We start from the raw sequence: 24,088 nt of genomic DNA on the forward strand, positions 1-24,088 counted from the left end.
TCTGATAGCCCACCTCTGCGGCTTCTGGCCCTCTCTCAGACCTGGGCCCCGCAGTCTCCGCCCTTTCACGGCTCCCTCTGGGTCTCCTTGGCCCTCTCGCCTCACTGTTCCTCCTCCTTTCACTCTGCCCTTCCCGTGAGCTACCAGCCCCCACCAGGTGCCACACAGCACTTGCCCCATCAGTGGCTGGTGGCAGCTGGCTCAGAGGGGAGAAGGCCTGAACGTGGGCAGAAGCCTTGGGGGCTGGAAAGCACGGGTAGACAGAAGAGGGTTCAAAGACAGGAGCAGCAGAATTTAGGGACAACTGGATACCAGGGGGAAAAGTGGACAGAGGCCACGGAGGACAACCGGACCTATAGCTCAGAAGGTGTCGTTCACTGAGCTGGTGAGCAGAGGGCGAAGCTTCCAGCTCAGGAAGCATGGGCTCAGGTCCAGCAGGACTTGGAGAGAGAGAGGCACGGAGAAGCCGGGCACGTGGGCGTGGAGCTCAGCAGAGAGACTGGGTCAGAGACGGGGGATCGTGGCGTGTGGCTGAATGCTTACTTGAGGCCGGGGAGGTCTGTGTGAGCTGTCCAAGGGACAGCAGAGCTTGTGCTCCCAACATCTCCTCTCAAGCAGGCAACAGAGAGATGGTTTCATTTCTTATAAATTTATTACATAATAATATTATAATAATTATTATCAATAATAATAATATAAGAAACATAGATCTCTGTGGGGTGTATCACAACGTCAGGGTCAGGAGGCCTCAGGACTGGAGCAGGGGGTGAAATCCCCCAGCTGGAACTCCATACAAAAGGAGGGGTGAAGCAGAACTGACCCTGTAAAGTTAAAAACCCAAATTGAACGGAACCAAAAACCCACAGGTGAGTGTGAGACGAGTGTGTATGTGGCAGTCTGTTACAGTGACTGCTGCTGTGTGTGTGACCTGGTCTCTCGGTGAAAGGGTTACTGGGTGTGAATCCGCCCAGGGAATGGGGCCAGCGGGCTGGGGGCGGGGCAGGTGGGCACAGGCCGGCGTGCCAGGTCCCTGGGCTGTGAAAACTTCTGTTTTCTGGGTTTTTTAATTTTTATTAAAAAAAGCTAGAAATATAAACAGAAACTTGTGAGTGTCGTGGATGGAGCTTAGTCCAGACTCCACAGCCTAGGTTTAAAAACGTCCCGGGCCCCCCGCCCCACAGGTCATTGCTGAGTGTGAGTAGTCACAGTAAGGGGGGCTGGGGTGCCCGCCGGGGCCTTTGCCTCTCCCCAGGGCTCGCAGTGGCCTGGCTCTAGGGCTGCCCCTATGAAGCCCGACGGGGGGGAGAGCACTGCCTCCAGGGGCCCCTGGGGGCCTCTCCCAGGCAGCATGCCTTCGCCAAGAAGGCCCACGCAGGCTCGGCGAGGCTCTGGAGGGACAGGCTGGGCAAGCAGCAGGTCCCAGTGTGCAAGACGACCTCTGGCTTTCTTTGGAAGTGGAGACGGGGTGCTTTCACAGGCACGCACCCATGCACGCACCCTGTGCACGCTTCCGAAGCCCCTACACTAGTCCAGAGCGGCCCCTAGGGACCGCTCTCCAGTCAGGCACACGCGGGGCTCCGATGCACTCAGTCGCACCCCGAGATTCACACACTCGCACATGTGCGCACACACGCAGGGCGGAACTGGAGACTTCAGGTCTGTGGCGGGGAGGCTTCTTTGCTGTAGTCGCCCAGCAGCGTGGGGAGGAGGCTAGACCCCTACTGGGGAGGGACCCTGTGAGAGAGATAGCTGGGGGCGGGTGCCAGGGCCCTGCCCTCCCACCCCACCCCCGCCCCACCCCCGGTCCAGGGCCACGGTCTCCCAGGCCATCTGACCTTGCTAGTGCCCAGCAGGACTCGCTGCCTGCCGCCCCTCCTCCACGCAGCACCTGAAGGGTCGGTGGGGCACACTATAGCTCAGCGAGGGGAGAGGGCCCAGCCGGGGCCCCAGGGCGGGTTACTAGGACCCTGGCCAACCCCAGACCAGCTGGAGCATCCCCCGCCCCATGTGGGGTGGCAGTGGCAGTTGAGGGGCCAGAGATGGAAGACTGGGCAGCCGCAGCGGAACCAGTGGGGGGCTGGAGGGGAGGGGAAGGGAAGCTATTGAGGACAGAGATATTTGTTCCTTTTCTCGTTCCAAATATAGAGTGGATTAAAATATGCAAAACAGGGGGGCTCCTTGGCCCCCAACCGAGAACCCCAATGTCTCCCCCCTCCCCCCGAGTCACCAAGGTGTGTCTTGACCTTGCATGCTGGACTAGGATCCCCCCTCTGCGAAAGTAGCCACCAGGAGCTGAGCGGGAGATGGTCAGGCCGGAGCACCCCCGTCCCCAACCCCCTCCCGCTCCAGCCCCCCACCCCACCCCCGCCCCACGGCCCGCGCCCTTCCTGACCGTGTGCTGGGTGGGGCTCGACGGCCTGGGAGGGCACTAAGCAATGTACAGGGCAAGTCTCCGAGCAACAGCAAACAGGACGATTCATGCAACATTCCTGGCCCGGGCGCCGTTGGGGTGGGGGTTAGGGGGCGGGCCGAGCCCGCGGCCCGGGGGCGGAGGTGGGGGACCCTGCCGGCAGGGCGCGGGCGTGGGGGGCGGGGGGGCGTCAGCTGCCGTCCAGCTGCCTGAGCGCGCGCTCGATGTTCATGCGGTGGCCCACGCGCGTGACGCCCAGCTCCACGAAGTCGTCCTTGGTGAGCGCCGGCAGGTGCGCGCCCTCGATCTCGTGGTCCTCGAAGCGGTCGCGGTGCTCGCCCAAGTGGATGCTCTCCAGCCAGTCGCCCACGTCGAACTTGCTCCAGAGTTGCAGGGGCTTTTGCTGGAAGGGCCGGCGCGGGCTGGGGGCCCCGGGGCTGGGGCCAGGCGCTGGCGAGGGCAGCGGCGAAGGCGAGGGCGAGCGGCTGCGCGCGCTCACACTGCGCACCACGAAGCGCACCTCCTTCGGCTCGTGCGGGATGGAGAGGCTGGACGACTTGAGGATGGTGGGGGGCGTGAGGCCGAAGGGCCGCCCCGCGCCCCCCGCGCCCGCCCCCAGCCCCTCCACCCGCTCCAGCGACGCGGGCTTCACTGGGCTCGGGGCGCGCCGCGCCACTGGGTAGCGGCCGCCGGGCCGCACCGGGTAGGAGGCCCCGCCGCCCGGGCCCCCAGGGCTGCGCTGCGCTGAGATGGAGCTCAGCTCACCGAGGCTGCTGAAGAGCCTGCGGAGGGAGAGGGGGTCAAGGCCAGGTGAGGGGCACTAGGCCAGGTGGGGGTGGGCGGAGGGGCGGGGGCCAGCGGCCAGGAGGACTGTGGGAGGGTGGGGGCGGGAGGGGGTGGCCTGGGACTCGGTGGGTAGCCTCAGGGCCAGAGGAAGAAAGGAGGGTAGGGTCCTGTGGTTACTCGGGCCCGGTCCTCAGACTCAGAGCCAGTGCCCTGCTGGGGGAGGCGGGGCCCTAGACTGAGCGGCCCACGAGGAGTAAAACCCCTGGCCCCCTCCACTCTTTGCGGGCTCCAAGGGCAGGCTGCCAGGGGAAAGACAGCCGCTGGGGCAAAGGGCTTCCCACCGCATTTCTGACAGCCCGGGACACCAGCTCTGGACAGTGCCCCGTCCGCCCACACCCTGGAGAGTAAGACTCCGGCAAGACCCCCCACCACTTCTCCCACACACCACTTCCCCCTCTGTCATCATGAGGGGACCCAGAAAGACCTGGGCTGGCCGCACGGCTGGCTGAGTCGTGGTACAGGCTGGTGGCAGCACAAGACGGAACAAGTCCATGAGGTCTGAGACAGACACGAGGCGGCGTTCACACCCACACAGAGCGGCGGCACGTGCAGGGCAGGCGTGAGGCAGCAACACACCCATGACACTCGGCCTCCCCGCACAGGACAGCGCACAGCAGCAGCGGTAGCACTCACGTGTGTTACATACATGCAGCAGCAGTGGCAGGAGTGGCAGTGGCCTGCTCACGACAGTGACAGCAGCACATGTGCACGCGCACACACACATACACACACACACACACACACACACACACACACACAGATGGGTCTTCACTTCCCAGCATCACCTGATAGGACCCCAGGTCTTCAGCCCCACCACGCCCCCCAGCATGGCCATGGTGGGAGGCCTGGCTGGGGGAACGCCTCCAGAGAAAACCCACTCCTAGAGCCCATGCCACCTCCACCCCGTTTCTTTCCCTATCCCCTACTGTGGCCACGGGAAGCCTCATGGGGCCGTCAGTGGCACCAAAGCCCCATGAAGCCACGCAGAGCAGAGATCCAGGTGGGCAGGTGCAGCGCACAGACAGCGAGAGGCATGGGATGGGCATGCTCACTTACACAGCCGGCGCTCGGGACCACCGCGCAGCTAGACAGAGCAGCCACATGCAGATGGGCGGGAGAGAGCAATGAGAGAGAGTGTTAGCGGCCCAGGCCCTCAGAGCAGGCACATGGCCCCCAGTCACGACCACAGGGAGGGCAGCCAGGTGCAGGGACCCCCTGGCCAGATACCCAGTAAGGGAGGGATTCAGGTGCAGTGGGCCCAGGTGAGATGGGAGGGAACACATCTGGAGCTGCTGGAGGAAGGAAAGTGCGGGCACGACGTGGGCAGAGCTGGGTGGGCTCCTGGCTTGCCTGTGAGCTGTTCTCTGGCCTGTGAAGTGCAGACCACAGTGGTGTCCGTCCACAGGCTTTACTAAGAGCCCTGTGCGGCAGCTGCTCAGCAGACCCCTGGCACTTGGGGACGCTTCGTGTCCCCTTGCGTTGCTGCTGCCTGAGGGGCCTCTCTCCAGCTGCCGTCGCACCTCCCTCTCCCTGCCCTTGCCCACACTGGGCTAAGGACCCCTCCCCTGGGTTCCCCCACCCACCTCTGTGCTACCCTGACTGGCACCTGTCCCACACTGCACGGGCGCCCTGAGCATCCCTCCTCCCCTGAAAGCAGGTTTGGTCTCTTCCTGTCTCAGCCGTGCAAGGTGAGCCTCCCGCTGGAGACCCAGCTCTGTCCCTCCCACTCAGCCTGGTTTCCACTGCCTTCCACTGGCTCCCTCTCCTCAGCCTCTGTCCCTGCTGCCTCGCCCACCTGCTCAGACCCAGAGCAGAGCCTCTTGAAGAGGCCAGACCATGCTTCCCCCACCCAGCAGAGAGGGACTCAAAGGACGCCTGGGGTGATGGGCTCAAGGAACAGGCACCGATCACCAGAAGAGACCCTCCCCTCTCCCACGTCTGACCTCCACGGTACCGCCTGGGTTCCGGAGCAAAGTGGGGCGGCAGTGGAGGGTGGGGGAGGGTGCCACGGAGGTGGTAGGTGCCCAAGTGGTCGTGATTGCTAGGGAGAGGGCGAGGGGGCAGTGCTGGGGGATTGGGCCCTCCCGCACCCCGGGGCCTCAAGCATCCCACCCTGGCACGGGGACCTGCATCTCGGGATGCAGTTCTGCGTGGCCCACCCCCAGAGTCCCCTGGAGCACGGTCTGGAGCCCTGGCAGGGGCTGAGCTGGAGGCCTAGGATGAGGGCAGACTGGCTCAGAAGCACCAGGGAGACCCTGCCGAGGGGAGATACTGGGTGTGGGGAGGTGGGCACCTGCCAGAGGCTAGGGCTGGTGCCAGGAGGTACCATGAGTGAGGGACTGACCCAGCGGAGCGCAGGGGAGAGGGCGGGTCACACTCCTAAGGCCCCAGGGCATAGCAGGGAGTGGCCGGGGATGCCCACGGCCCAGATGTCTGCTGCTTCTCCCCTTCCTCTTGGGGAACAGGGCACTTCCCACATTGTCCCAGGCCAGGCACCCGGGAGTGTCCATGGTCAAGGTCCACATGTTTCCACACCACCTCTGCAGAGCCATTGCTGTCCATCACCACTCTGAGCTGTCTGACGGCCTCCCCAGCCAGCCTCTGACCACGGCATGGCCACATCACAACCGCTGCCAGCCTCCCAGAGGGCTTCTGGACCACCCACTCTCTAACATGTGGTACCTCACTAGGCACAGCACCCCTGGACGCCTTCCGGTCTTTCCCCAGACGTCTCAGCCAGGCTCCACACTCCCCAGCAACTTCACCACCAGTGTCTGAACCTTGCACTGCCTGCTTCCTCGTGACTCCTCGACCAGTGAGGTCTGCTCCTGCCCCACCACCCCGCGCCCGGCACCCTCTCCTCTACCCCTTCCTTCCTAGATGGGCTCCCCTCTCAGTTCGCACTTTCTCCCAGGCCATGTCACCCACTCCCACCCTTTCCTGTGACCGATGTGGCCAAGAAGGCCACATGTGAAGCCAACGACTCTCCCCAGACCTCTCCTGGGGTCTCCAAACACGCTCTCCCTCGCCCCAGTCCTGCCCACACCAGAGGCCTGCGAGCCACCATCAGCCGCTCCATCCTCCCCGCCATGGCCGATGCGCCACCAACTCCCAGCATTAACCCTGGCCCTCCTCGCCCGCAGCCACCTCGGACCCAGACCTTCCGCGCTCTCACTCGGGACCTTTCCTCTCACTTCCTAATTGCTATACTTGACGCTTGGTGCCTAGCTCAAAGCCAGGAACACAATATGCACTGAAAAAATGTTATAAAACAATGTGACATGTCACTCTCAGGCTCGACTGCCTGTCAACCCATTGGTGCCAACAGGCAAGAAAAAGCCCACTCCGGCCCTGGTCCCTGCCTGGAGCCTTCTGCCACTGCACTCACGCAGGGCAGGTCTAGGCCTGTGGCCTTTTGAAATTTAAGAGCCTCATTAACGGAAATACTCTTCAACAGAAGCACAAACTATATACGGGCTTGTGAGCGTCCCATTGCACTCTCTCTGGTCTCTGTGTCTCACTCCAGCCCTAACTTCTCACCGCCCACACTAGGTCATGGCTCCAACCTTGATGCACCCAGATGCCCCTATGACCCCTCCTCTGTGACCCCTTCCCGCTCCCCTAGCAGAGTTCCGTGAACTCCTGAAGCCCTGATCACATCTCCCGCGAAAACACACCTCACAGGTCCCCAACCTGTGAGGACCTCCGCAAGGACAGAGCACATCCTGGCCCCTGTGCCCTGCACTGGCCGGCAAACAACAGGTCCAGTTTCAAAAGAATAAGCCCTGAGGCACCTGCAGTCATGTATGGCTTTATCCAGATCCCTGTCGGATGGGCTAGCAGGACAGAGCTCACAGTAGGTCCCCAGGGCGGGGTTTCTCCACCATCGCAGAAACGTGCGTCTTCTGTGGGATGCTAATTAGTGATCTACTAAAGAAGCTGTCCGAGACCACAGCACACAGCACATCAAAAGTTCTGAGAAGTACTGCAGGAAAGAAACCTCATCAACTTTGGGTTTCCAAAGCTATTTCGCCATGAACTTTTTTCTGTAACATCAGATGTGACGGTCAGACAGGTGTCAAACTGAGGGCCACAGCAAAACTGAGTATTGCTGTGGGGCTCAGAGACATGTGCCCCTCAGACCACCCGTGGGGTCTGGAAGACAAAGGGAGTTCAGAGCAGATGTGGGGCTCTGAGCAGACAAATGTTCTGCCTATCAGGCTAGACCCAAAGCCAGAAGCATAAAGAGGTGGATGGTCTGGGACCAAAGTTCCAAAAAGCCAAAGGCCATGGGCCTTCCGGATGCCCCAGTGCCATTTCCACAAGGTGCTTCAAGTCCATGACATAAGGGGTAACGTCCCCTTCCCCTTCTGAGGTCTTCCTAGACCTCGGGCCGCAGAGTGTCTTGCGGGGGAAGGACGCCGGAGCCTAGACTGAGCTGCCAGCGAGGAAGGTGGGCAGAGCAGGCGCTTCCTCTCTTGTGGTGTCTGTCGGGTGAGGAGAGGGGCAGGCCTGCGAGGGAACACATGGGGGCCAGTGGACAAGGCACAGGGGTGTGACCCACTGGGTGGCCGTGGCAACTGCCCTAGGGCTTCAGCTAGGATCCATCCTGGGAAGGAAACAGCCCCGCTGGGACATCAGAACTTCCTGCACTTTGGACATGTCTCTGAAAGACAGTATCACTAGCACTTTTATCGCTGTGTGAGAAATGAGTGTCAGACTCTAGCCGCCGCTGGCGGCAAAACAAGAGCTGCCCAGCAGCGCCGATGGGCACCACGGCCACTGCCGGCCACGTGCGGGGCTGACGGGACATGGCCACAGCGTCTCCGCTCAGCCGCCTGCCAGGGGCCGGAAGTAAAGGGTCCAGGACAGGCAGTGGGGCCCACCCGGGGGCCACGGTTCCACCCAGGTCCGAGGGCAAGAAGGGGCGCGTCAGAGGATGGAAGGAAGGAAGGAAGTGTGAGCAGGAGCAGGAGGAAATGTGGAGGGAAGTGGGAGTGGAAGCGCAGGGCGGACGGGAGCTGCTGGGCCTCTCGAGCGGCACCGGCTGGGCTCAACCGCAGGTGATTTCAGAACCCACGTGCCGTCTGTCACACACCTGACCGACAGACAGAGGCTCGGTCTACAGAACGAACACACGCCCTTCTGTGTGAGGGGACTGCGGCACGTGAACACAGTGTCCGTCACTAGAAGCGGCTGAATGACAGGGGCCCCATACTCCAGTGGACAGAGAGTGGGGCTTGAGGCCAGATGCCACCATCTGCCGCTGGAATGGATCTCCTCAGAAGCTCAATTTTATCGGCTGGAAAATGGAGATTCTATTATTATCCATCGAACAGAATTGCTCTGAAGAGGAGGTAACGTGACTGGCCTTTTCCAGTGCAGAGCGCTCATTTTCCCGTAAGGACCCTAAGAGTCCTCCTACCGGCCCGCCTGAGGGCCTGGTCACCCTCACCATTTCACAGGGCTGGGACTGAAGTTCACTGAGGTTAAGTGGTTTGCCCAAGAATACAAACTCAGATGCAAGCTGCTGAGGGTGGGGATCCAGGGCCCCCTGAGCCCAGGCCGATGTCAGGGAACAAAGCCAGGTGCGAGAGCTGGCGAATGCCGTGGCACAGGGAGCCTCTTGTTTCAGGCTCTCCGGCATCTGGCACCTGTGGGAACAGCACCTGATGTTCCTTTGGATACCCGCCCCCCTCACTCAGCACCCATCCGGTAGCTCTGGCTGACCCCATGCCCTGGCTCCCAGGATAGCATATGAGGCAGGCCTGGCCAACAGTAGCCCTATGCCTCCCTGACCCCAGTGACCGTTTCAGGGGAGGCAGGGGATCCACACGAAGCCAATCGGAGGCTGGGATTCTGCAGGAACTCCTGAGGGAAAGAGGCTCACTCTCCCGTGGGCCTGCAGGACAGATGGGATGTACAGGTTGGAACTGCTGGCCTTGCCCCTCCCCCACACCACTTCCAAGAAAGGAAACAAACACAGGTTCTGGCATGACCCAGACCCACTGGCCAAGAGCGCCTCGCTGTGACAAAGGGGAAACGCTGAGGACGACCGTGAGGGACATGGCGGCAGGTCCAGCCCAGAGACCACCTCCTCCTGCCCTGTGACGGCCCAGCTGCACCACAGGAGCCAGCAGAGCTAAGGCAACACCTGGGCTCTCCTGAGCTCGGCCAAGGGGCTCGACAACCAGCAAACCTCAACCAAGTGTCTGTCCTTCTGTGGCATTTGTCCTAAGCCACCTCCCTAGACCTCAAGTCACAAAAGACAGCACTTGCGTTTAGCTTTGTTCTTGCATCCGTTTAGCAAATGTTTTATTGAGGCCTGCACTGTGCCGGGCACTGTGCTACCCGCTGTCAATGGCTTTAATTTTCATCAGGACCAAGGGGCACAGAGGAAAGGAAGGGCTGGTGGAGGGGGGAGAAACAGAGAGCGAAGATGGGGACTGGTCCAGGCTGCATCAGGGATCCCCGCCCTCTGTTCCACAGAGGCCTAGGACCTGGGCTGCTCACTGCAACTGGACACTCCTGGCCACACCCCTGACACCCACTCGAAGGGCACTTTAAACATCGCCCTGCTGGGAAGAGGGCTTTCACATTCAACTGGGAGTTGGAAGAGGTGAAAAGGGGAGGGCCCCGGCGCAAGCCTGGGGTGACGGGAGCCGGAGGGCAGCGCTGCCCAACCACGCGGGAGAGGCGTCACTCGTCTCCCGAGCCCCCACTTATCCTTCGAGTCCTCAGCTGGAAGAAAGTAGATGAGACAAGCCCTTGTGCGCAAGACCTGGATGCCTCACTGCTCTGTGAACTCTGCCTCCCAAGGCTGGCAGGAAAGACTCACTACGTTGGTCTTCAGGGTGGCGAGAAGGACTCAGGAGGTGGCAACCCAAGTGCTACCCACAAAGCCAGAGGTGGGGGAGGGCTACGGGGCACAGAAGGCGAAGGCAGACGAGGGCTGGCCAGGGGGCGACCAGCTCTGCCTCAGACCACGCGTGGGCAGGAACCAGCTCTCCCGCCAGCAAGCCTGGAGCCCACAGGCCCGAGGAGGCACCCCTTGGGGGCGGAGCCTTGGGAATGAGGTCCTCAAGGAAAGGGCCAAGGGATGAGCCCAGAGGCTCTGGCAGCTTCTGCCCAGCCAGAACAGCACCCCAGCCAGAGCAGCACCCCAGCCCCCTGCTCGGCCCCTCCCCCCACTTCCAGGGCACCATGCGGCCTCTTTAAGTCCCCACCTTGTGTAGGAAGCGGGCGGGGAGGACAGAGGAACGGGCAAAGCATGGAGAAGAGAGAGTGGACGGAGGTACAGAAAAACGGCATGATTTCCGCCCAAGAATGGCTTCCCGATGCACTTTGAAAATCACGCACAGGGACCTGGGCTTGAGAGACTCTGAGGCGGTGCTGAGAGACAGAACAGAAATGTTTCCGGGGCAGAAAACGGGAAACTGGTGGTGGGTCCTAAGAGGAAAAGGGTCCAGTGTACTCCAGGTTTCAAAAGGAAGCAAGGCAGCTACGAAAGGAAGTGAGGAGCGATGGCACCGGCCACGCGGGACAGCCATGTGGCCACAGAGAAGCCAAGTAGCTGGGGAGGGGGTGGGGCGAGCTGCACCTGCGTGTGGGCCAGAGGCCGGCCCTTGATGGTGGCAGAGGCAGCTACGTCAGGTGTGAGAGTGAGCGCAGGGGCCCCGCGCAGGCAGCCCCCAGGAGGGCTGTGAAGGCGCTCACGGCCAGCCTGGGTCTCCGGTGGGTGCCCAGCTCCCACTGCCAGCACCGACAGGGACAGAGAGAACAGAACCCCTGACATTTCAGATCGCTGAAAGAGCCTTCGGTCTCAGACAGGTAAAGCAAGGCCAGATAAAGGACAGAGATGTGGACGGGAGAAGCACAGGGATGGGTGCCACGGACAGGTGAGGGAGGGGACAGCACGGGCTGTGGAGGAGGAACAGAGGGAACCGTGGGAGGACAAGAGGAAGAACGGGGTGGGCATGGACAGGGGACAGGACCCTCCCCACACCGCCCTGCTCACCGAGCTGCCGCGATGGGCGACTTCTTGGCGGGGTCCAGCAGGCCGCCCAGGCCGCCAACCGGCTCCTCCCCCAGGGAGCGGGTGTCTTTGTTCAGCTGTTGCAGGCGGGAGCTGAGCTCACTGATCACAGTTGGCTTGTCGTCTTCGGGCCCGGGGAGCCCCCGGCTCTCCACGGGGTCCCCCCACAGCTTGGACCTTCTCTGGAAGAGGTAGCGAGGGCGAGCAGGCCCGGCAGCGGAGGCCAGCCCGGCGGAGGCGGCATGATGCTGCTGGGCCATAAGCTCGCTGTCGGAGGACTGCTTCAGCAGCGGGTCCCTGAAAGTCACCGGCCCCTTCCCCAGCGGGGACTTGAGCTTGGGCTTGGGAGGCACTGGTGGCTTCTCGAGTAGAAAAGTATGTCCGTCGGCGAAGGACGTGTGGGTGTCGGTGAGTTCCCCACTCTCCGAGCTCAGGGTGGACATGCTGGACACTGTGGAGATGGTGCTCGTGGTCTCCAGGTGGGGGTCGCTGGAGCTGCGCGTGTCGGCCTCCTCCACCCCCGAATCCGCTGCGGACTCGGGGGCAGGGGGCGGCTCGCTGCTCGGCTTCCCTGAGGCCGGGCCTGGCAGCGTGGCGGGCGAGGGACCTGGGCCAGGGAGTGGGGTGGCCAGCAGGACCCCATTGGCAAACTCTTCAGGAGGCGGCACGAGTCCGATGCGGGCCAGCTCCTCTCTGGTCTCCTCATCGCTGGAGGACAGCTGGGCCGGCGGCAGGTTCACGGCGAATACCAGCTCTGGCTCCTCCTCTGAGCTGCCCTGGCCCAGCCCGGGGTCTGTCGGGGTACTGCCAGGGGGCTGGGCCCGGGGGCTAGGCAGGGGCTCTGCCACCACGGCCGACTGCGTGGGGGCCGGGGCCAGCTCTGGGGTGCCCGGGCGCTCCTCTCCAGCCCCCAGCCCACCGGGCTCCTGCCCATTGCTGGTGGCGTGCACGACGATGAGGCCGGCTGGCCGCTGCAGGGATGTGTCCAGGACGCTGAGGATCATGGACTTCTTGTCCTCCGGTGACTTCCGCTCCTCCCGGGGAGCTTTCTCGGCTTCCCTGCGAGCAGGCACAGGAACCCAGGCGGGGCTCCTCGGGGAGAAGGCTGGGGAGGCCAGGGGCCCTCGCTCAGTGTCACGAGCCTGCACATCCACAAACAAGGGCCCAGGGCGGTCGGTGTCAGGGCTGTGCACAGGTGTGGGGGAGCGGGAGGGCGCCTGGGAGGCCAGAGCCCGCTCCCGGGCAGCCAGGGCAAGGGCCAGGGGTGAGCTGGGGTCCAGGGGTTTGCCGGTGAGCGGGTGGATGAAGGTGGAGCCCGAAGGCCCAAGGCTCGAGCTGCTAACCAATGGCTTCAGAGCAGAGACAGGGGAGGGCAGCAGGAGGTCACGGCCGGTGGTGGCGCCGGCCCCCAGCAGGCGCTCGTCAATGGAGCGGGAGGGCTGTAGGGAGGGCATATCTGCGCTAGGAGGGCTGCTCTCGACGGCTCCGACAGACAGGAAGACGGTGGAGCGCCGCCGCTCCTCCAGCCGCCGGTCCTTGCCTGGGGCCGGGCCGCCGAACGCGAGCCCGGGGCCGTCTCCGGGGCTGTAGTCGAGGCCGCTCGGCCGAGGCCCGCGGTGTGTCGGGGAGGGCTCCCGGGCGAAGCTGCCGCCCGCCGGGCCAGGGCTACCCACGGCCAGGGCCGCGCGCTCCTGCGCATCCTCCACCTGCAGCTGCTTCACCAGCGGGCTTTTGCGGCGCTGAGGTTTGGACGGCGCGAAGAGGCTGGCGCTGAAGGCGCCGAGGTTGGCGTAAGGGCTGTCGGGGCCGGGCGGCCGCGGCCGACGCTTCGGGCGCTCCGGCGGAGTGGCCGCTGGCGGGGGCCGGGGGACGTCGCCTGCCTCGGGCGCCGAGTCCTGAAGGATGATCATGGACCGCGCGCGCTTCTGCCGTTCCGGGTAGGGCAGCGGCCCCAGGGCCGCGCCGGGATCATACAGGCCCGGGGCGCCCGCGCCCAGGCGCGCCTCCAGACCGGGTTTGAAGCTGGAGCGCACGGTGTCATAGGCGCGGCCCGGCGGAGGCGGCGGCGAGAAGGCGGGGGGCGGCCCGGAGTCGAAGTAGTAGGGTGCGGGCGGGGGCGGCGGTGCGGTCTGCGGCGGGGGCGGGATACCTCGGCCCTCGCGCACTGAATCCTGCATCGACGTGCTCCTTGGGAAGCGCCCCTCCAGCAAGGACGCCAGCTTCTCATCTTCCCCTGCGGACAGAGGGGCCCCGGTGAGCCCGGCCCAGGAGCCAGGGGCCTTCGAGGAGGCCCCTCCCAACCCAGGCGCCCGCCCTCCCCGTCCGCAGAGGCCGGCCCCGCCCCCCCCCACCCCCCACCCCCGGGCAGCCAAGGTCCCGGACGCCAAGGCGCCTTCTTAATCCGCGGGCGGTGCTGGCCGCCAGCCAGAGGACGGAGTCAGGGTGGGCGTGGGCGCTAGTATGAGATCAGGGGTAGACACGGGGATCCCAGAGCAGGGGATCTAAGCAAGATCCCCAGTCTGGGCTCGTCCCCGCCGGGTTGGGAGGTCTCCTGCGGAGACTGGGGAGAGGTATCCGTTCAGATATAGCGGAGAGGAGGGCCCCCCAGCGGAGGCTGTGACAGAAGACCCAAATTCTGCCTCCTCAGGTTGGGTACATGGAGAGAGCCCAAGGTCAACACCGCAGGAGGGCAGGGGCAGCCCCACCCCCACCCCCAGTCGTGGGGACAGAACTGCAGAGAAGGGCCAGGAGGTGGCCAGCACAGGCCTTCGCACACAAGACTGCGCAAGGCCTCATCTCAGAACCACCAGCAGTGGAACAAGCAGGTGTCACTGGGAGGCCCTGGTGGCAACCAGAGGCGGGAAGAAGGGAGATGGTCAGAAATGAGCGGGAACTCTCCCAAGCGGGAGTGACGCGCTGTGGACAAGGGGGCAGCAGGGCTGTGGCCGGGGAGAGAGCCGATGCCCAGGTGAGGGAGGCTTTGTAAAGAGAAGTCCTGAAAGGCTCTACCCCAGAGACCGACGGGCACTGGACTGGGGGAGGCTGCCAGGAGGTCACTGCCATAGCCCTAGTGGCGGAAATTCAGAAAGGCTGGGCAGGAGGGAGGGCGGGCAGCAGTGGAATGGCAGGCTGAGCACCTGACACGTATTTTAGTTTCACTCCTTATGGGCTGTGTGACCCCAGGCCAGGCCCTGAGCCCCTCTACGCCCCAGTTCTCTCATGGACAACAGGGACTGAAAGTGAACCCTACTTCCTGCTGCACTCAGCTTGTCATTAGGACCTGTGCGGGGTCAGGGCTGGAGCGCTCAGAGCCCCCACTGTCCCGCCGCCCAGCTAGGACAGGGCAGGGCCTCCCGAGTGTTCCTGTGTACACAATGCGTACACCTGTGCTGCAGGTGTGTTCGGTTAGGCTGCAGGTGTAAGGCAGCCCGATGCAAGGACAGTGGAGGGGTGGCTCCTCAGTGCTGACACACAGGTCTCTGGAACAAGTCTTAGGGAATCTACACCTGGCCTCACTCTGGGCTTGGTCCCATTTTTATGAACTCACGACGATGCAGCCTGCCTGTTCCTGACCACCTCCTCCTTTGGCCACCACAGTGCTCAGCAGGCCTCCCACCCGGCACTGTTCGCATGTGTCCTGCGTAAGGGCTCAGCAAGGGGCGTGGCGCATGCGGGAGCTTTCGTGTGAGAGAAGGCTTGAGCTCCAGCCCTGCCACTTCTTGTCTGATGCCTCTTAACCTCTTGGCGCTTCAGTTTCCTCATCTCTGGAGACCTGCGCCCTCCCACGGAAGCGCGGAGTGAAGCCATTCAAAGCTCATAGCACAGGGCTGAGCCCCCAGCAGCGCCCCCAGGAAGGTGGCTGAGGTCGTCGCCGTCATCATCATCATCACCACCATCATCATTTTTAGGCCAGGCTTCCACCCCCACTGCTGGACACAGATTCCGTGCCAGGTCCGGCCTGGGTCTCCTCCCTGCTGCATTTCTTGCGCAGCAGCTCAACACCCACAAGCTTGTGCGTGAGATGGAGCCACGTGGGACAAGCTACTGCACCTGGAACACGCCGGAGGGTCAGCATGCCACGTTCTGACCCAGGGTAAAGACAAGTCACTTTCCTTGTGATGAAAATGGGAATCCAAACAACAGCCGTGAGCATTTCTCCAGCACTTTCTGTGCACCAGCCTCAAGGTGCAGGACCTGCATCTACTATCACCGTGAGCAGTTACTCAGTACTCAGTCTGTGAGTACAGCCCCCTGTGCGAACCTCAACCCTGAGGTTTCAAGGCTTGAGATGTGTGCCCAGGGCCACGTAGCCAGGACAAGGGGTAGGAGTCCCGGAGTCTGACACCTCAGCCAGCGTTCAAGTGGGTGACAGGCGGCAGGCTAGGGCAAGGGGGATTAAAGATGAGCCACCCATGGACCGAGCACAGGAGGGTCCAGGAGGGTGAGCAGGGACCAGCTGGCAGTCTCCACTGAGGCTTACAGCCTGAAGGACAGGCACTTAGATGCGGACCTGTGGCGGTCAGTGCTGAGACTGGGTGGGGCTGAGGGACAGGCCATCCAGGCAGATGAGGGCAGGTGGAGAACAGCCAGTCCTGGTAGATGTCACTCAGAGGGAGGCAGAGACAAAGGTCCCTAGATGAAGCAGGAGAGGGCTGGGGCTAGGCCTCAGGGCCCCAAGGCAAGGCAGAGCCCACAGAGGACCAACTCTAGGGATGTGTGGTGGTATCTTGTGCAGAAAGCCCCCTGTGGCCAGAGGGATGGACTAGAGGGTGAAGCTGGGGCAGGAGGTCAAGAGGAGACCAAAGCTGTGGTCTCCAGACGCTGAGGCACAAGACAATGAGGCCTGGCCAGGTAAGGCTGCAAGGACGGTGAGGAAGCCGGCCATCCCTAATTTGTCCGGGGAGGCAGAGAATAAGGAGGAAACCACAGAGGATGCCCAGGGCTTAGGCCAGGGAGGTGAGGGGGGAGTGCCTCTTGGCTCCAAAGCAGCTGCAGTCTCATGTGTCCTCTCCCCCACCCTCCTACCTACAGAAATGACGCATAGAGGTCTCTGAAGGACCACTACTGTCAGCAATTCATGCCATTATCTCTCAGAAACCCCCACTCAGCAAAGTATCTGGCATGTCTGAGCCCAAACACACACACACATGCCCGGCCTTTCTTGACACCCAAGCATGGTTGGTGCTCCCTAGTAAATGTGCTTTGCACCCCCCATGTAACTGCTGAGCTGAGCTGTCTGCAGACACGTCACCTCCTCCAACTGAGCCCCCAGACCCTGCCCAGCATCAGCCTAGAGTGTGCATCAATCAGCTGGGGTCCTGGGGTGAATGAGGGATTGGGTTTGCAGAAACTGGCCAGATGAGTGAATAGAAGACAGGTAAGGCAGCTGTGTGACCTTGGGCAAGTCATTTTACCTCTTTGCCTCGGTTTTCTCATCTATAATCCAGAGGTGCTGATGGTGTTACCTCAGCAGGGTTACTGTAAGTACTAAATGAACCAGTGTGTGTAGAACACAGAGCGGTGGGGTACACAGGGACAAATGGATGCACAAGTGGAAAGGTCAGTGGGTGAACAGATGGACAGACAACTGGACATGTCTGTAGGTGGATGGATGGACAGGTGGGCAGGTAAGGGAGGAGCAGTGGGTGGGGCTTATTAGATGACCCAGTCTGGGGTCAACAAGAGAGGAGATGGCCAAGGGTGAGATGTGATGAGGCCCCAAGGAGACAGGTGCAGAAGGCAAAGAGGCTAAGGACATAGCCTTGAGAAAGACCCACATCTTGCAGGGGAACGACGGGCACTGAACAGGTCCAGCCTGAGAACTGAGGGCAAAACCAGTTAAGTGTTGTCTTAGAAGCCCTGGGTAGGAAAATTCCATGGAGGAGGGAGCAGCAAAATCAAATGTGTCCACTGGGAGGAACGCCCTGGAAACCACTGGTGACCCTGGTGAGAACAGTTTCAGGTATGGACAATTCCCTAAAAGGCCGAGAGGCAGGCAGGGAATGGAAGACAGCAAATATGGGTGACTTCCGGAGAAAACTGGCTGTGAAGGAGAGGAGAGATACAGAGCAATAACTGGGGTGCCGGGGGGAGGGGAGAGGGCAGATTCAAGGGGAGGGTAGCTTAGCATCAGAAACGTGACAGGTACTCGGGCTGGAGGGGGCACAGCCAGGTAGGATATGGAAGACCCAGGGACAGGGATGCTGGTGTCCGTGGGAAGTACAGACGGGGGTGCCCACTGGCAGGGGGTGACAGATGGCGAGAAGCCTCAAGGGTATCTTTCAGCAAAGTATCTCTGGGTTGGGGGAAGGACTGACACCCCACACGCACATCCATATACGTCCACAAAAAATGAGATTCCTGGGTTGGGGCCAGGGAGAGACAGGACTCAGAGAGAAACCGGAAACCTCAGTCGAAAGGTGGGGAGAGACAGGGTCCTCCAGCCCCGCACGCACTCCAGCCCCCGCCCCAGTCCTCCAGCCCCATGCAGCTCCCAGCCCAGCCATACCTACAGATTTGGTCCGTGGAATCCCCTTCCGCAGGGAGCCTGGCAGCTTCTCTGGGCCTGGGAGGCCCTGGCGCTCAAACAGTGACTGTGAGAGTTGGAGGGGGTGGGGGTATATGGAGGTTCCAGAGCACTGGGGTCCCCAGCTGCCCATCCAGCCCCACCCATCCTCCTCCCAAGCCTGAGATCAGACACCCCATGTGCTAATTCCAACAGTGCTAATTCCCACGGTGTCTGACCCAGAAGCCAGGCCCAGGCCCTGCCTCCAAGGAACAGGGGCATGGCTGCGGGCCCACAGGCATAGGCAGCACTGGGCAGGGGTGATGCAGACGGGCCAGGGCAGTCAGGGGTCCTGGGTATGGCCGAGGTGAGGCTGCGGGAGCAGCCCAGAAGGTGCCAAGTGAGAGGAGTGGGCGGGGGGGACAGCGACACCATGTTGTGGCCTCAGCACGGCTGGGGTCCTTGCTCTAGGTGGCACAGAACCTGCCTAAGGCGGGAGGCGCCAGAAGAGTGAGAGCTCAGCACGAGCTGGACTGTGGCTGTTCTGAGGGCTGATGGCCCCAGGTGTCTTCGGGAGATGCTATGGGGTCCTTCACCCCCACCCCTGGAGAGTGGAGTCCAAATGATGGACCCTCACCCTCCAAAATGCACAAACACCCAGTAGGGGCCATGGCACTCTGACCCCGTGCCCCACCCATCCCCCAGCGCCCCCAGCTGCCAGGCTGGCTTACGCTGATCTCGGCAGGGGTGATCCTCCGACTGGTGGGCCGCTGTTTGACGGTGGCAGCTCTTGAGTCAGCATCCGCGATGTCTGGCCTCAGCGCCGGCTCCGTGGCAGCTGCCAGGATCTCGTCCAGCTTCTCTGCACAGCCAAGGAGGTGCCGTCTCAGCCACAGGGACCTTGAACCCGCTACAGCCCCCTGCAGCCCCACGCACGCATCCTGGCTGGTCCTCCCGGGGCTGCTGACAGAGGCCCCTGGGGCCCCGCCCACCTCGGCCCCTCCCTCCCCAAGGCACACAATCCAGAAACAAGACAGGAGGCCCCACAACTTGTATCCCATCCAAGCCCCTCACACACCAGAACCCAGACCCTGCTCCAGCCTGGCCCCTCCGTCCTCAGGGAGGCCCCAGGGGACCCCGCGCACCCCACTCCAGGAAAAGCCTGGCTGACCATTAGGGAGAGAACCAGGCAGGGGGCGGGACTGTTTACAGCCCAGAGACCTGAATTTCCCCATTTCCCTTTGCCCTTTCATTCTTCTCCTTAGCACGTGGCATTCCTCGCCTGCCTGTACCGCCACTGCACCAAAAGATAGGCTGTAGCCCCAGAACAGGCCTGCTGCACAGTCGCTGCCCACAGAGAATGCGCATAAAGCAAGAACCATGGCGGCCGGGGCGGGCTCACTGCCCGAGGCTAGAGACCTAAGAAATAGCTGCATGCAGGTCGGGAGGCCGCAGAACCCACAACCCCCGGAAGGCAGCCCCACCAAGGGTGGGGGGTGCAGAGAAGAGGACACTGGGAGGGGCAGTGCTGGGGGGCTTCCACCGGCCCCTCAGAAAGCAGCCCCAGAAGCCAGGAGCGGGAAGGACAAGCCCAAGGCTGAGCCTGAACCCGGTGCCCTCGGGCGGCGCTCTTCAAATCTGTTGGAAAAGAAAAACTGTTTGCTTGTTTTTCTTAAAGCTACCTAATGTTTCTGAAAGTGGTGCTTTTCTTAAAGCTACGTAATGTTTCTGAAAGTGGTGCTTTTGATTAGCGAGTGACTTGGAGATTTTGTTAAACACTTGTGTCTGAAACCTATCAGCTGTGGACGGATGACTGGGGAGGGCCCGCTTAGGGCCAGCACACGGGACACAGCAGGGGCTGGGGGCAGCTCCCACGTGCACCTGGCCGCCACACTGCCCCTCTCATCCAGGAGCCCCACCGCAGCCCACCCATCACTCAGCCTCGAAATCCCTGAGCCCTTCCAGACTCTTAGGAGCTGTGCCAACCATAGAGGACCACGCATCTGGTTACACTTAGTCCTTTTATGCCCCAAGTGCCCCCCTTGGAGAACTGTGGTCAGCCCTGACACCTCCTCCCAGCACTGCTCAGTCATTGCTGTGGGGAAGGAAATAAACTCCTCCGAGATGTACAGTACCCGACCCAACCCAGGCCCATCCTGTATACTGACTGTTCTGACCTAATCTCTTTGTGACTTGATTTCCTGATCTGATAACAGGCATTAAGAAAGGTACCTGCTTCAGTGTCTGTTGTGAGAATTAGCACATACGGCAGAAGTGCTACAGCTGTGCCTGGCGCGTCCAGCCTGGTCCCCAAATACAAGAGAGTTCAACAAATGCTACGAGTGACCAGCAAAACACGCTCCATCTACAGACCAGCTCGCTTGGCCTGTGCACAGCTCCCAGCGCCACCAGGTGCAGACAGGGGCGGGCTGTTAGAGGGGCCTTCCTGTTTGCTTCTGTAATGAGGTAAGTAATTGCCCTTTGGAAGCTGAAATCACCATGATCACCATTTGCTAAGTCCGTGGGGATTTCCAGAGTTAGAAGAGGTTTATGTGGCCCCTCTCATGCTGCAACCACCACAGGCAGAAGGGATCACTATTGCCCCCATTTTACCCAAGAAGAATCTGAAGCTCTGAGAGAGATAAGTTGCCCCAGATCATAGATCCGATAAGTAAGAGATCAGACTTAACAACCAGATTATCCGGAAACCACAGACATAAAGACATGAGCGGAGAGAAGATATTTCCGTGGGCCACACGGGGCGCACGCTCACCCGAGCTGTGGACTTAGAGGCTGCGTCTCTAGGTCCAGAAGCACTCAATCTCAGAGACCCAGAGCAGTGCGCACGTGAAGTTATTAGCAAAGCGAATATTGTTGGCCATGGGGCCATGGTGCTGAGGCCAGACGAGACTTATTTTCAAAAGGAAAAGCATCAAGAATTCTGCAAACTACAAGCTGGTGAGGTTGACACCAATCCCCAACAAAATGAGAAAACTATATTCTTAAATAAATGACTTTAGATACTTAACAAAAGAAATGAAGCCCATTAGGAACCAGGTCTGGGGCACTACACTGGCTGTCAGGGTCGCTATGTGGCAGGGACGCAGCTGGGGATGCAGCTGTTTGAACCAGGACCCAAGCAGGGATGAGGGGCCTGCGGGGGCGACGAATCGCCGTCACTTCCCCTACGACTGGAAGAAGCACACAGGCCACAGCAGAGCACCCTGGGAGCCCCGCTAATGAGCTGAGGAAAGAACCAAAACATTCCAGAAATAGCTTGTGTGTCTGCCTCAAAGGTGTGAAGAAAAGTGTCCCCAGAGGAGACCTAGTCATCTGTTTTATACCTGAAAAGACCCTGAAAAGGGAAAGCATTTCACCTGGGACCGGGGCAAGGGCGACGGGAGAATTCAGAGGGTGAGATCGCAGGTCACACAGGGAACCTGGGCTCAGACAGATGGGCAAGTGTGTCCCTGGCACAGGGAAGGCCCAGTGGATCCCGGAGTGAGGGGTGGGCGGGCACCAGACACAAAGACAAACGAGTGAACACACACGCCTGGGGCCACAAAGCCACCTCAGGCCCCTGCTTGGCACGGACTCCTGTGCAGCAGAAGGAGGCTCCAGGCTCCACGTGAGGTGCAGCCGGCTGGCAAAGGCCAGGCCCTAGACCCCACCAGACCCTGGACCTCAGCACCCAGGCCCAGACTGTCCCCGCCTGGCTGCTGTGCCTCACGGAGCCAGGCTGGACATCCAGGACATCCAGGAAGGAGCTTCAAAGGATCCAGGGTGGGAGGTCTGACGGGAGGGGCGGGGTGGTCAAGTCAGCAGCTCTGGGGCCCAGATTCCCGCTCCTAAAGGGCCAGGCTTAGGCTTGAGCCCGTAACAGATCAGCACAGAGGCGGGACCCACACACCAGGCACAGGAGCCCCAGGAAATAAGCAGAGAGAAGCAGCACGGGCTGGGGCTGAGCACCTGACCCCCCCGCCCCCACCAGCCCGGTCACCTTGTTCCCCAAGCGAGCTCCACAGCTGGGCCCTCTGGACCCTTCCCCCCTCTGCTCCGGGCTGTGGCACGCGCTGTGGCCTCCACTGGGACGCCTTTCCAGCTCTGCCTCAGCAGCCCCCATGGCCCTCACACCGCTGCCCCCAGCTCACTCGAGCCCCCGAGGATTGTGGCCACACTCACCATCCCAGGCCCATCTGACCCTTCCCAGGTCCTTCCACTGTGCCCCCAGCAGCCCCCCCCACGGAGAAGGCCAACAGGAGGGTGCAACCCAGGCTCCCAGACCCCCTGACTCGAACAGGAGCCCCTCACAGACAAGCACTTCCGCAGCCAAGGGTCAGGCAAAGCTGGGCCCCGAGCACAGCAGATGACTCACCCCCTTTCCTTCTCCGAATGGAGGCTTGGAATCGAGAAACAGAGTAAACGGGGTGAGAGGCAGGACTTGTCCCTCGGCACCCGGGCCCCACTCCCCACTCCCCCCCCTCCCAGCCCATCCTTTCCCTCCCGACAGCCAGGATCTCCCAGACCCCCACCACCCCTGGCCTATACCCTCGTCAGATCGCGGGTGGCAAATCGACCCAAATACCAAGTCAGTACGTGAAATTCAAGGTGGGAACAACCACAAGCAGGGACAATGCACACACACTCACACGTGCTTGTGTACGTCCACACACACACAGATATGCACACACCTGTGTGGACACACAGCTAAGTCACACTTGGTTCAATCAAACGTTTGTTCAGAAAAAAGGCAAAACCCCATAAAAACCCATTTCAGAGGCCACCAATGGAGCAGTGGCCACCCACAAGCATTCCTGCAGTGTGTTTCCAACAACAGGCAAGTCAGCGTGTTTTCCAGACCAAGGCCAGTCAGGGACCACACCCTGGCATGGCACCTGCCCTGACATTCTCATCTCGAAAGAACAAGGAACCCAGAAGTTCCAGATTTCTTAGTGGAAAGAGGATGGACAGGAGGGGCTTGGACCCATCAGGGCCCCTCTGGCCTGGGTCTCCACCAACCTCTGCAGCCCCAGCACGTCCTTGGTTCAAGCTATGCAATGAGCACCTGCTGAGTGTGAGGGGCCCCAGGGCTGAAGGGCACTAGAGGGGTCCCACCCTCCCTCCTCCCTCTCTCTCCCTCTCAGGAGAGTCCCCACCCAACCCCTCCTCTTAATGCCATTTCTGCCAGCCACCTCAGCCCTTCCTTTTTGGGGACACCAGTGCCCCCCCAGGGGGCAGGATATACCTTCCCTTCCTCTTCCCCCTGCAGGGCCCTCCAAGCCACAGGGAGCCACCTTGCGTGAGCCCCATCCTTGCCACCTGCTTTTCTGTCGCCTCACATTTTCCTTTCTTCCCAGGTGTTCAGCTCATCTTCTCAATAGCCAGACACTAAAGGGCCCTGTCAGCCCTCGATATCGTGACATAAAACTGACACGTTTCTGCTGGCAACGAACCCACGGGCCTTCCTTCTGTCCCGTAAAAGCACGAGCACTGGATCATGGGATGATCGCTTAGGCACCTGGGAAAATCCTGATGCTGGCCTGGCTTCCTCAAACCACGTATGTCTACAGAAGGTCGGCAGGTGGACTGGCTTCCCAGGACAGCTGTCGTCCAGGGGCAGGAGTGGGTTTCCTGTGGGTTTCCTCTGAACAGAGCCACGGGAAGGGCCTGGGTCCAGTTCAACAAAAGCTGTGACCCGCTCACTCAGCAGTGTGGATGGAGGCTCTGCGGTAGGCTGTCCCTTCACCCTCCCCCAGACTCTGCTCAGGAAAAGCTGGTGAAAAGGATGCTGACCTCGGGCCACAAGAGTGAGCCCCCTCCCTCTGGAAGACAGGGGTCTGTGGAGCAACCCTGTCACAAGGCAACAGAGGGGACACCCAGGCCAGAGAGGAAGGAGGCTCTTCTTCCATCCACTGGTCTCTGCACACAGAAGCAGCCCAGAGAGCAGAAGGCAAATCTTCTGTTTCTGCAGCGCAGAGTCCCTGGGTCCCTGGATGACAGACCTCAGGCTGCCCAAGCACCTCTTTCTGAACGTGCAGCTGAACGTGGCCACGTGACGGCCTCTGGCAAGAGACTCCCAGGAACCACCCACCAGAGCCTGGTGTGGGGTCTAGCCAGACCCAGCTGCCTACTGGTATTGGTTTATTGACCAGTTTGGATCTTCAATCAGTGCAGTGGGTCAGCTCCCCATGACTAGCCTTGCACCCTTGTGACCCCGGGGCCCGGAGCTTCTCTGCCTTACTCTTGAATGAGCGAGGTTACTAGGCATAGAATTCCAGGTGCAAAGGCATTC

General features: G+C 61.4%; 1 protein-coding gene across 4 annotated transcripts in view; it reads right to left on the minus strand.

The window, feature by feature from the left end:
- Positions 1 to 633: 633 nt before the first annotated feature.
- The window catches only part of SHANK3 (SH3 and multiple ankyrin repeat domains 3), a 50,407-nt gene continuing 26,952 nt past the window's right edge, over positions 634 to 24,088 (minus strand). The window contains exons 18-21 of one of the 4 annotated variants that reach the window (XM_060164972.1): positions 18,528 to 18,658; positions 17,800 to 17,884; positions 11,274 to 13,524; positions 634 to 821 (exon numbers count right to left, since the gene is read on the minus strand). In XM_060164972.1, the coding sequence (XP_060020955.1) occupies positions 749 to 821; positions 11,274 to 13,524; positions 17,800 to 17,884; positions 18,528 to 18,658 (2,540 nt within the window). In that variant the 3' untranslated portion in view covers positions 634 to 748. Of the gene's footprint in view, positions 822 to 2,357; positions 3,193 to 3,270; positions 9,159 to 11,273; positions 13,525 to 17,799; positions 17,885 to 18,527; positions 18,659 to 24,088 lie in introns of those variants that run through there. The other 3 variants (XM_060164970.1, XM_060164971.1, XM_060164973.1) reach the window with 3 other exon arrangements.

Source organism: Lagenorhynchus albirostris, chromosome 11, assembly GCF_949774975.1.
Source record: "Lagenorhynchus albirostris chromosome 11, mLagAlb1.1, whole genome shotgun sequence".
NCBI lineage: Eukaryota > Metazoa > Chordata > Mammalia > Artiodactyla > Delphinidae > Lagenorhynchus > Lagenorhynchus albirostris.